This window comes from Acanthopagrus latus, chromosome 4 (genome assembly GCF_904848185.1).
Source record: "Acanthopagrus latus isolate v.2019 chromosome 4, fAcaLat1.1, whole genome shotgun sequence".
NCBI classification, from domain to species: Eukaryota; Metazoa; Chordata; class Actinopteri; order Spariformes; family Sparidae; genus Acanthopagrus; species Acanthopagrus latus.
Window position 1 is genome coordinate 22,219,765 of NC_051042.1, and position 12,107 is coordinate 22,231,871.

Here is a 12,107-nt window from a genome sequence, read left to right on the forward strand (position 1 = left end):
GGTGTGCGAAAACTGACTCTGTTAAAAGAAGATTGGAGGAGTGTGTTTTAAATTCATCAGGGTGTATTTTACATTTTAATAGCTGGCAGGAGGAGCGATGCCTCAGCAGTCATAGATCATTCAGCGAGGTTTCAGTTTCGTACCACAGGGGCCAAGAGACACATAAAAAAAAGCAGAACAAAAGGAAGATTCCCGACTGCGTGACTGTGCTGATAGGCTGCCCATTTTGTTATGTATCGGCAGGTACCCCCTGTGAAAATCAATAATCAGGCCATAATAGAGGAGAGCTAACAATTTACAATATAAATTGCAATGTTCATTACCTGGCTGCTACAGTAACTCTGTGCTTGATGCATGAAAACAAAGCTTGGACATACTACAGTCCTAAAAGCGTTCAACCGAAGGGATGCTGGCAAAGGAACATCCAAAAAACAAAAAGAAAAACACAAAACTGAAGAGCCAGGAGACATGGAGAACAAAGTGGGAACACAAGAGACACAGAAGACACAGAAGACACAAAAGGGCTAACTGGAAAGAAGGGCTAATGAACAGGTGAAACACAGCTGCACACAGAGAAAGAGCGGGAAAAAAGACAGACAGGAACTGGAAAGCAAAACATGACACACGAGGATAAAGTTTCAACATAAAACAGGAAATCAACTGAACTTAAACTTGTAACCATGACAGGTGGGATCTGAACAAGGGACTGAGAACTAAGGGATGTTCACGCTCCTGTCCATCATTCATCATGAGCACCGATTCATTCATTCATTATGAACTTTAAGGGCGTTCAATGATGGCCAACCCGTGAGTTCTCATCTTAATAGTAAGTGACTACCTTGTAGTCATGGTCGGACTGTGATCCCATTACAAAATGGTCGCTAGTTTGTTGTGTGCCAGACCAAGCTCCAGGGTTTGACTGACCTTCAGTCATTCACCTGTAAATCTTTCTCCCATACTGACTCAGGTATTTGACACTGTGTCCCGATCCTGTGTGAGACTCTATCTGTTATTTCAGGACCAATCACAGGGGTATTCTTAAATTGCAATTGGCCCGGTCCCTCACCACGCAGATTGTAGACACAAGCAGATGAGATGAGATTCCTCTGCAGGGTGGCTGGCCTCACTTTACATTTCAGAGTGAGGCGCTCAGTGATTTGGGAGCCCTGTGTTATCAAGCCATTAGCTCCTCTGAGGAGCCAGCTGAGATGTCTGGGAGCCTCCCTTTGGAAGTGATCTGGGTATGACAAACTGGGAGGAAACCCCGGGCATACCCAGAACATGTCGGAGGGATTACATATCCCATCTGCCCTGGGAGCACTTAGGGATCCCCCAAGGAAAAGGCTGTCGCTGGGAAAAAGAGCAGCAGGCTGCTGTGCTCGCCACGTTGGCACTGTGACTCTGACCAGGATAAGTGGCTCAAGAATGGATGAATGGAGGGATCGGTGCCCTCTATCAGCCATACTGCCTTAGCAAATTTATATTAGATGGGAGTTTGCGCAAATGAGAATGTTCCTTAAGCAGGAAAGAACCCAGACCGTGTCTTCCTGTAAGCAGCACATTACTACAAGCTATAAAAAGAAAATCACTAAAAAAAGCTTCCATCCCTCAATTACAAATCCTTTCTTCAGCGCTCATCTCAGTGCTGTCAGCAGCTCAGTGTGTGTCAGATGCTCATTTACACAGCACACTTTTTTTTTTTATCAATCACACTTAAAAGACCTTTTACAAATAGAACACTCACCTGAAAGGTGGATATTTACAAGAAGGAGAAAAAAATATATAGGGCATGAAGGTCAAACATATATGGAGTACAGGCTCATGCATTTTCCATCAACACATGGATGCATTTCTTTTTTAAATTGAATGCATTTAACGCAACCTTGACTTCACAGTGTTGACTGTATGTGCTGTCTCTCTGGAGGGAATTTTTATTCTTTGCATAAAAAGAAATCATCGGGGCTTAAGTCACTAAAGCCCTGTGTTTGGCTGTTGAAGACTTAAATATTAAATTTAAATCCACCTGGTTGCACCCGCTGGCAGACCGAAAGTCAACTGCCGCACTGTTGGAATGTCGACTGAACGAACACAGCCGATCCACGCGCTTACCAGAAGCCTTTCATTCATTACCGGTCTGCATTACGCTGCGAAGCCTACAGCTTTTAATCAGCGCAGATATAATGAAGTTGGCTAATATGCTATTAGTTGATAACACCATTAGCTTCCAGCCTATAAGGTCAATAACAGCCTCCAGTCAGAGTATCGACTATGACACAACCTACCAGACTTTTTTTTTTTTTCCCCACATCCGTTTACTATTCTCTTCAATGATTCCAGCTACTGATGATTTGCTTTGTCTCAATATCTCACGTCACTAAAAAACAACAACTAAACCCACAGACAGGCTCACACAGAATAAGCCATAAACTGCTGTGATTCAACTATGTCTGATTTCTTATTTTAGACTCTCCTTTTCTGATATCTTCACACAGGCTTTCCCAGAAAAAGCAAACCAGCAACGGCGCAGATTCCTTCTTGGTCACGGATCAGTGGACCAGCTTTTTATCCTTTCACGGATAATCAAGGGGTCATTTGCTATTTCTGTCGACGTATGTCTTGTGAAGCTGAAACAGGCGTACAGTCATGCTCCCTGAGGGTTTCCTTGGTAAGGTGCGCTGAACTGCAGCAGGTCCCCAATGCAGCGGTCATTGACATTTATTCAAAAATATAATGCTTCTATCAAAGCGAAAAACATCTTTTGATTTTATGACACTACTTCTGCGACCAGGAACATTTTATACATTGAAAAATCCACAAATCCACCTAAAGCATCTTAGAAGATATAATAACACTCAGGGCCTCCAAGGACAAATTCTTCTCCATCATAGTTTGGACACATTAAAGGAGACCTATTATTCTTTTATGTTTTTTTACTTTGCTTCAGTGTTACATATTTTCTTGTGCATATATAAGGTCTTTAAAGTTAAAAAGCTCAAAGTTTGTATCAACAGAGGCTACTCTCTCCTGCAGAAATAACATGTGCCTGAAACACCTCGTCAGTGGCCCCGCCTTTAGTTTCTTGACTTCTTGACGTCACACTACTTCCACGTGCCGACCTCCTCTGCGCGGTGATAGGAGAGGGGGGCATCCATCCCCGAGGTGAAGTTCGGCTTGTCCAGCGGTAAGATAGCAGTGTTTCGCAATGACGTCGCTCGGACTTAGACACGTAAATTGCTCTGTTGTTGGCTGTAAAAATCATCAGTGCCTATATTCTGTCCCAGCTACAGAACAACAAAAGAGACAGTGGTTGAGTTTCATTTTTAACGACAACATGCCGGCTGCAGTTCGTGTCAGCTTGAATGTGTGTGCTAACCACTTCACATTGGACTGTTTCAGTAACAAGGGTCAGTACAAAGCTGGCTTTCGCTCAAAACTGACCCTCGTAAAAAGATCAGTCCCACCCATACCGGACCCAGCAACTGCACCCAAGCCACAGGTAAGCGTCACCATGTTTTGATATTATTTACAGTTGCTTATGAATATGGTGAAGTCAGCTTGAAATCGGCTAACTAGTTAGCTCTGCTTCGGTCCGCTATGCAATGGCATTTGAAGCGAGTTTAATGTTAATAATATCGCGATGGAGCTTGGTTGTCACAGTAAAAATTCTGGAAACGTGCAGACTGGAGACAAAGACAATGTGAACACCATCCAAGAGTTTGTAGCTTTCGCTAGCTGTTAGCCATTAGCTACATGGTAGTAACTGTAAATGCACATATGAACAAACTAACATTATTCAGACACACTAACCATTTTGAAACGTCCTGCTGCTCCTCTAATTCTGGGTCCAATTCTGAGTCAAACTGGTATGGTTAAACCATCTCAGCGAGCCATAGCGTTACACCCACCATAAAACATTTGTGCATGCTTCTGTTAGCTCAAGCGGCATCCTCTCCCTGAGAGGGAGTGTAGCAGGCAAGGCAGGCGTAGACATACAGAGCTCATTAGCATTTAAAGGTGCAGTCACAGAATCAGCCTGCTCTCAGTAGAGCTCACTTAAGCGACTTTTAGACAGCTGAAATTCAGGACCATCAATGGGTTTGGGGCAATGCATTTCCATTTACAGCTGTGTGATATTGACGAAAAAGAGTATAATATGGGACCTTTAAGTATTTAAACCTGTTCTAGAAAATAAGGAACCCAAAAATCTGCTTATTATGTCTCCTTTAATGTAAACTTAAGACTATACCTGATACACTTTAGAAATCTTTTCCCCTTTAGGATATTCATTGATGTAGACTTGAGTTTATAATGTACATTCTGACTATTAAAACTGCTTGGGAGCATTTACCCTTTTATCATTACATTTGTATCTATGTCTGTTCTACACTAATTATTTCATTATTTTCTATATTACCACTATTAGTCTATTTCACAACAGGACTTAGATAAGGAATAGCCTTATCTGTGCTCTGTTTCTCTTTAGATGCCACTCCAAATGTTCCAATTGTTTTTTAACAGATGCCTATTATGCATATCGACTGTGTTTATTGTGTTTACCTTGTCGACTGATGTAATGTCTGCATATATACTGATATATTTGGCATATTTATACAATATACATAATGGCATTGGGCCCGGCTTATTGCATTTCCATTATTATTTTATATTTTCTCTTTGCTCCTTAGGCTCCTAAGATGGGTGAGGCAGGTGGTTGGATTTTTCTTTTTTGCTTGTCAATATTTCCCAGTTGAAAAGAAGAAATATATATATATATATATATATATATATACACACACACACACACACACACACACACACACACACACATATATATATATATATATATATATATTACAATGCATCTTAGTTGCTTCTGTTAGATCGCTCTGTCCGCTATTATTCCCTTTGCAGCTGTGCGCTTCTTGTGTGTCTGATGGAAGAGATGTGCTTCCATTTGAACCTAAGCAGCTGTCTAAACCAGCTGCGGAACATCTCACGTTTCACTTGCGCTGTACTTGCATAACAGCATCTCAAAGCATTTATTTTAACGCTTCAAGTCATTCTTTATTTCTTTCACTTTCTTTCCATTTCCACTTTAGCACATGATGATACATTAAGCTGCAAGCTGGCAGATGCTTCACGGCAGCATTGTATTCGAATAGATCCGGTAAAGACACTGACGCAGGACTGCAGCATGTTGGATAGTCTGTAAGAGGCAACACGGTACTTGGATCATTCCTGCTATCGCCCTTGACCGAGGAAGACAACCATCCTTCACTTTTTAACACCACTCAACAGCTCAAATTCAAAGCACTACATAACTTTATTGACTTAATTTAGTGGGTATTTACCTGACTAAGTCTCCATGAAGCTGAACGTAGAGTCCCTGTCCATCCCTCTGTGCGCACAGCTCCTCCACCGTGGTAGTGGTGGAGCAGAGCACCAACTTCAGGTCTGTCTGAGGGGTGGAGGAGGCCTGCGGGCCGGAGGCAGGTGGCTGGGGGTCCACTGTGCCCCCATACAGACACACGCAGCCCCGCTGGGTGTCCCCCTTCAGCCAGTCCCGCTCTCGTGATCCAAATCTGTTTTTCCTTGTCACACAGCCACGACTCCCGTTCCGCTTCATGTTGCGCTGCTGACACAGAAAGAGTCATTTTGACACAAAGATTGGCATCAGATCCATATCAGCACGTCTGACAGCCATGACGGGTGGTGTGGCTGGTAATTCAAGTCGCTACACTTGCTGTGACACCTGCAAATGCTTAACTTTGTAGACACAACCCTCCCAAACTCTACATTTTCCGACAAACCTGTTAATAGCAGCACAGAAGAAAAATAAAGAAAAATCTTTCATGTTTTTTACACTGTGGATGGACTATGAGACTGTATTAGTAACAGGAGCCAGAATATCATGTTGTTGTTGTTTGCTCTCACCCTAATCACTTGCGGGGACGTTCGCCGGATGTGCAGTGGCCTAATGTTTTTCCCTGAAAATTATGTAACGTTAGACTATTCTAAATTTGACATTAATAAGGACTGATGAGCTAAAATTATAAAATGTCTGTAACATCAGCTGCTCATAAAAGACAGCACACAAAGACCTCTATTCACTATTCCTACTTGTGAGTGACATCAGTTTGTTGACTTGAAGGCACCGTCAGTAATGTTAGAAAATGAAGTCATCTTTCCCGTATTGAATTGTGATAATCAATAGGCCTTCGAGCAATTTGTTCCCAAGTGTGCCAATCAGGAGAAGGAGGGGTGCCTCATAATAAATTCAAGTGCCTCTCTGAAAAGTTCAGTCAGAAGAGGAACCGTCAGCTGGACCACCAGTTGCAGCGAGGAGCTGAGTGACAGAGTGAGAGTTCACGATTTCAAGATCAACCATCCCAAAACATCGACTGGCTCCATGACGGATGATGATGCAGTTATAGTTGCAGCTAATGATGGATTCTGTTATCGAAACTTCAACAGGGCCAAAACTATTTTTAAAATCACGATGAAAAATGTATTTTTTTGGTATTTCTACTTTATAAATCATTTAAAAATCAAACTCTTTTAATTAATACACTTTTTTTCATAAACTTGTGAATTAATTGGGAAAATCTTTCCTCATCAGATGGAGCATTTAAAGATTTGTTTTGTTTGAATGACTTGCCACTTTCACATTAGTTGCCAGTTAATAAATATATATTAAAGTAATATAATCTGAACAAAGCTTTAGATTCTTTTGGCCATTTGAAATGTTAAAAGAGTCTCAATAGATATAAGTTTTCCTCTGCAAACTCCTGTCACACATGACTGAACCTGGAAAATCAAAACAGCAACTGGAATTTGTTCACTTTTTAATTGACATTATTTTATATTATTAGAGAAGCGTCTCTGTCAGTAAATGGAATTTGCTCAGGTGAGTGGACCTAGAGTTGAGACTATTTTGTACCCGAGGGAGAGAACAGTCTTTCACTTTCACCATCATATCTGGAGCAGAATTATTCCAGCAAATGCTAGATGGTAACCTAAGATTTGCTGAACTTTCACGAGACTTGGGAAAGGATCAGGATTTGGGTTTAAAGATCATTCGCCAAGATCTCGTTCATATCTGGGGATCCCATTAAGATAAGACCTGTTTATCAAGTGGCATGTTTCAATTCCACACCTGTTGAAAAAAACAAACAAAAAAATCCTTTCCTCATCTGCCGCTTTCAAGGTGTGGAATCACTCAGAGTGAGCCCAATTAACTAGAGATGCTCTGTGTAACACCACAGGGCAGCTCCCAGGTTCAAATAGGTGTCACAGCGTGGATCTGAAGCAGGGCCACGCTGGTTTAGAGTACGCACGTTCATTCAACCTGTTCCGAGTCAGTGAGGAGCATCTGAACACACAATATATGTCCCTACGTCCTGATGACTCTGAGTGGCTGACCTGCCTCAGTTTTACAGTTAGCCATGGAGGACTTTTGTCGACGTCATGGTGATACAGTATGTAACTGCAACACAAACTGTATCCGGTGCAAAAGTGGACGTTTTTTTGTTTTTGTTTTTTTGCGAAGACGGGCAGGCAGGTCCGGGTTTGGATGTGATGTGAGCACTTCCTCACTTAAACCTATTTCATGTTGACAGTAACTGGTGTGAGGAGGACTAGAGCACGGAGCCGTCATCTGTTAACCTATACCTAAGACAGAAACATGATTTTATTTGCACTTACTAACAGGGTGACCTATTTGTAGTTTAAGAGATTCTGTCTCATGGAATAACTGAGTGAGGCATACACATAATTGAATAGCACAGCTGAGTGTTTGTGTGTGTGTGTGTGTGTGTGTGTGTGTGTGTGTGTGTGTGTGTGTGTGTGTCTGCCAGCAGCTACTTCAGACACTTATATGTCATTACACATCATGTGTCCTGCCCCAAAATGTCATACAAGAACTGTAAAGCAGTGGGCCTCTCGTAAAAAAGCTCCCAACAGCCTCCAGTGTGTGTGTGTGTGTGTGTGTGTGGTGTGTGTGTGTGTGTGTGTTAATTGGCTCTGGTACATTCCTCATTTAATGGCAATCATCCACAGATCAATCATCAACCAAGAGAATACCAATCACTGGACTACACCACAGCCTCGTTACATAATATTACAAGGATGCGTTCATGCACTTTAGCCTGTTTCAATCACCCGCTGCAATGATAGACAAACAAAAAAAAGAAACAAGCCCTGACATGTAAGACAATATTAGAGATGCATCTGTCCTGCCTGAATCAGCCCCACAGACCTCTCTTCGTCATGACTTGCCTTTAGCACTCGGATCCCCGTCGCAGCGTGAGCTCCGGGACCACTGCGGCTGCCGCGACCTGCAGTCTGATTCAGCCCCGCTTGGTGGACCACCGTGTCCGGCTGCCTGTCTATGCAAGCCCCGTTATCTCCGACATCACCTCCCTTCTTGATGCCCGCTTGGGTGCTAGTCGCCACGACCGCTGAATTGTTCTCCACGTCCTCCATCGCCATGTATGATCCCACTTTTTTTTTTTTTTCCAATTTTTTTTTTAATTATTCTTTTATTTTTTTTTTTGTAATTTTATTTCAACAGCGACGACGACCGAGAAGTGCAGTCCCGGTATGCGCCTGGCAGATTCCCACGGAGAGGTGAAAATTCATCCTGTGTCGGTGAAGCGACGCCATATCCAGACTGGATCTGACTGTGGTCAGATAGGCCCTGCCGAGCGATGATCAATAAACATTAAATGGGCGGGCTCACGGTATTTATTATTCATCATCAGCCACTGCCTCCTTCTGAGGGGAGAGGTATTACATTAATCATGGGAGGCGAGTCTCCCCCCCCCCCCCCCAGAAATCTCGATGTGTCCTTTGCAGGGCGTGTCTGACCCACCGTGTTTAACCCGGAGACTTCTATAAAACTCACAGTTTAAATCTTTCGTGGTTCGCATTCACATGCTGTAGGTTAGATTCACCAGAGTTGGATCTTTCACAGCTGATTTATGGATCTGTAGTAAAACATTCACGAGGAAAAACGTCGAGGACAAGTGTTCACGATCCTTTATCGTATGATTTATTTTAAAATGTATTTTTATTTTATTATACAAAGTCTAAGAGCATCTACAGAGACTGAATATAGTACGATTTGGGAAAGAAGAGAACATGAACATTAACAGAAATAAACAAAAACAAAACACCATACTGACAGAGAAACAAAAAATAAACAAATGTATTCCTTTATCGTCTTGAATAATTGAATAATTAAGGCATATATCTGCACATTTTGATTTAACTTCATGCTTTATATCACCAAACATAACTCATCAAGTTAACACATTTGTTCTATAAAGGAGCCCTGGAACATCTGGAGGAATGTCCATTTATTGACATTTATTAACATTTAAATAACACAGGAGTGTGTATAGAAGAATCTCTGTTGGGTAAATAGGACTGACCTCCTCTCTGTTTATGATTTTGACCTATTTAACTGGAAAGAGCTTCTTCTCAATCTGGCAACCACAACTGAGCTAACTGCAGAATGGACCCATTAATCCTTCACTGATCACCAATAAAGCCATAAATTGAATATTACACATCATTCGTAGATGGAGCCTGACAAAAACAAAGGATTGAAGATTGTTTCAACTTTATGCTTTTTAATGAGTCATTTAAGGCTAAAAGTTAGCACTAATGCTAAGCTAACTAGCCATCTAAATTGCACAACAAGTATGTTTTGCAAATGTGTGATATGTTAGCTGTCAGCTAGATCAGCATTCAGACTTATTTATCTTTACAAACACATTCCATAGTACAACGTTTAGCCTGAATACTTCTTTGAATACAGTATGAACTCATTTCTAGAACATTAGCTTTAGCTGAACACTCACTCCGCTAACGAGCAGAAGTCTTTTGAATTCCACTATTAATTTTACAAGATGCGACTTTTATGGATTTATTTTTCTACTCTTATTACACTTTTTTCCCCCAGACAAAATTGTGTTAGCTGGTGCCACTCAGTATTTATTTTCCTAGTTGGATTCAACCCATAAAAAAAAATGGGCGAACAGATCTGACCTATTGAGGACATCCACTAAGAAAAACGGGGTGATACAATACGTTGAAAGTGTCCCACAACCCCAGGGTGCTCAAAGGTTTTTGTTTTTTGTTTTTTTTTACTGTGTGGCAATTATTTTTCTGGTAATTTAATTAATTACACATTTCTTTTGGAATATGCACCACTAACACTTAATTAAACTGGAGGCTTAATGAGGCTCTGCAATTTCCCTGCCTCATAGAAGGGTCCTGTTTCAAAATCTATGTCTTTTAGCTTTTGTATTTAAATTGCTATAACTCTATGCTTAAAACAGTGTATGACTCTAAATTATTTGAGTGTAAATGATTTTTAAAAATCTATACTTTTAACCTTTGGCTGTATACATGTGTTTGAAACTAAGTTGTTTGTTGATACTGTGCCCCTGCTCATTATCCCCCTCCTGTAGTCCGGTGTTGTGTCATAAGGTAAAGCCAAAGACAATTTTCCACTTGGACAATAAAGTTCCTAACTAATTAACTTGGATGGAGCTCTGCAAGGATCAGTGTAATCTTTGCCCCTGAGGACCATGTTAGTAGCCGACAGGTCAAAAGTCTGAGTATATTACTTTTCAAAATACTCATATTTAATTTGAGCTTTGTACTCGTCATGCGTGCAGTTACTGAGAAATGTTACCTAATTTCCAGAATCAGCTGCATTATTTGTGGGATGAAGTGCCGTGCAGTTATTCAGTGGGCCCTAATTAGAGAGGGGCCCCAAAACCCAAGTGGCACGTATGGAGGAACTCCCAGCGACAGTCCTGAAAAGCCATGATAAAAACCAGGACCCTGAAACTGAAGCACCATCTTCATTTTATTACTTACCTCTATTATTAGTGGGGTTTCTCACATTTTTCTGAAAATGTCTTCCATGAAAAAAAAACAAAAAAAACAAACACTTTTAGACTCTTAACCTTATTATACCTCTACTGTTCACAGAGAACCACTCATGCTCTTTAACTACAGACCCAGTGAAGCATGCTTTGACTCCCTCAGGAGCCATCATGCTTAAGGTTTAACCTGCATTCTTGTCGTGTTATGAGAGGCTTAATGAAAGCAGCGATGTGGCCGCTAATCGCTCCCATCACAGTTTTGGATTTAGTCCCTGATATGAAGATTGTTTTTTTAATCAACATCACTTATTAGAATTACAATATGATATCGACCATTTAGTTCATTATCAGTTAATGACTTAAAGAGAAAGAGTTAATTGGTATGAATGAATTTATTTAATTCTGATTAATGCTTCAACTTAATACCTGAACATAATCAAGGTACGAAAATCATAAAATCCCAATATGATCACTGAGTTGTCCTGTTATCTTGCAACACTGTTGACGCTGGTCTATCTCATAAACGGATTGTTGTCATAGCAGACACATTAAATCATTAAGTCTGTCGATGATACAGCCTTGGTCGGCCTGCTGAAGCCCAGTTCTGAATGACTGTTATCTGGTGTGAGGCCTCGCAGACGGGAGGGGGCTGAGGTGGTGACAGGGTGTAGCGATCTTAGCCTTATCATAGATCACAAACTCCCTTGGGACCAATGTGCTGTCATTGTATTAACGTTAGTATTAACATTGATCACAAAATCCTTACTCTGTTCATTCATTTACTATCCTGTGATATAGTGTGCATGGAGGTCCAACTGAGCCTGTTTGAGACTTTTAAGATAAATGTCGACATGCACTTTGAATGTCTGTCTGGTCTGTGTCGATGTTGATGAAGTCTGCTACAGATTGTCTTAGGCTTCTGCTGTTTTGGTCACTCTGATGGGTTTTTTATTTTTTTAAATGTGTCTATGTTCGGTGCTTGTGCTGTGCCACAAATTGCCCCTCAGCGGACACTGAAGTTCTCTATAAACCGTAGAAATGATAGGACACAGTTACTTCTGTATAAATAGTCAAACAAAAAATCTCTGACAGTTGAGAGAATTTATAGCCTCGCAGTATGAATCTTCATACTAGTCAACCCTAAACAAGCACGAGCAAGGCCGGCTTCACCACAAACCCCAAACCAAGAAAAGAAAACTGCCATAG

The 12,107-nt window shown here is 41.2% G+C and overlaps 1 protein-coding gene across 2 annotated transcripts in view; it reads right to left on the reverse strand.

Moving 5' to 3' along the window:
- The window catches only part of phlpp2 (PH domain and leucine rich repeat protein phosphatase 2), a 43,388-nt gene extending 34,644 nt beyond the window's left edge, over positions 1–8,744 (reverse strand). Inside the window, exons 1-2 of one of the 2 annotated variants that reach the window (XM_037096278.1) lie at positions 8,278–8,744; positions 5,352–5,632 (exon numbers count right to left, since the gene is read on the reverse strand). In XM_037096278.1, coding sequence (XP_036952173.1) covers positions 5,352–5,632; positions 8,278–8,490 — 494 coding nt within the window. In that variant the 5' untranslated portion in view covers positions 8,491–8,744. Of the gene's footprint in view, positions 1–5,351; positions 5,636–8,277 lie in introns of both variants that reach the window. The other variant, XM_037096277.1, reaches the window with a different exon arrangement.
- Between the last annotated feature and the right edge of the window lie 3,363 nt (positions 8,745–12,107).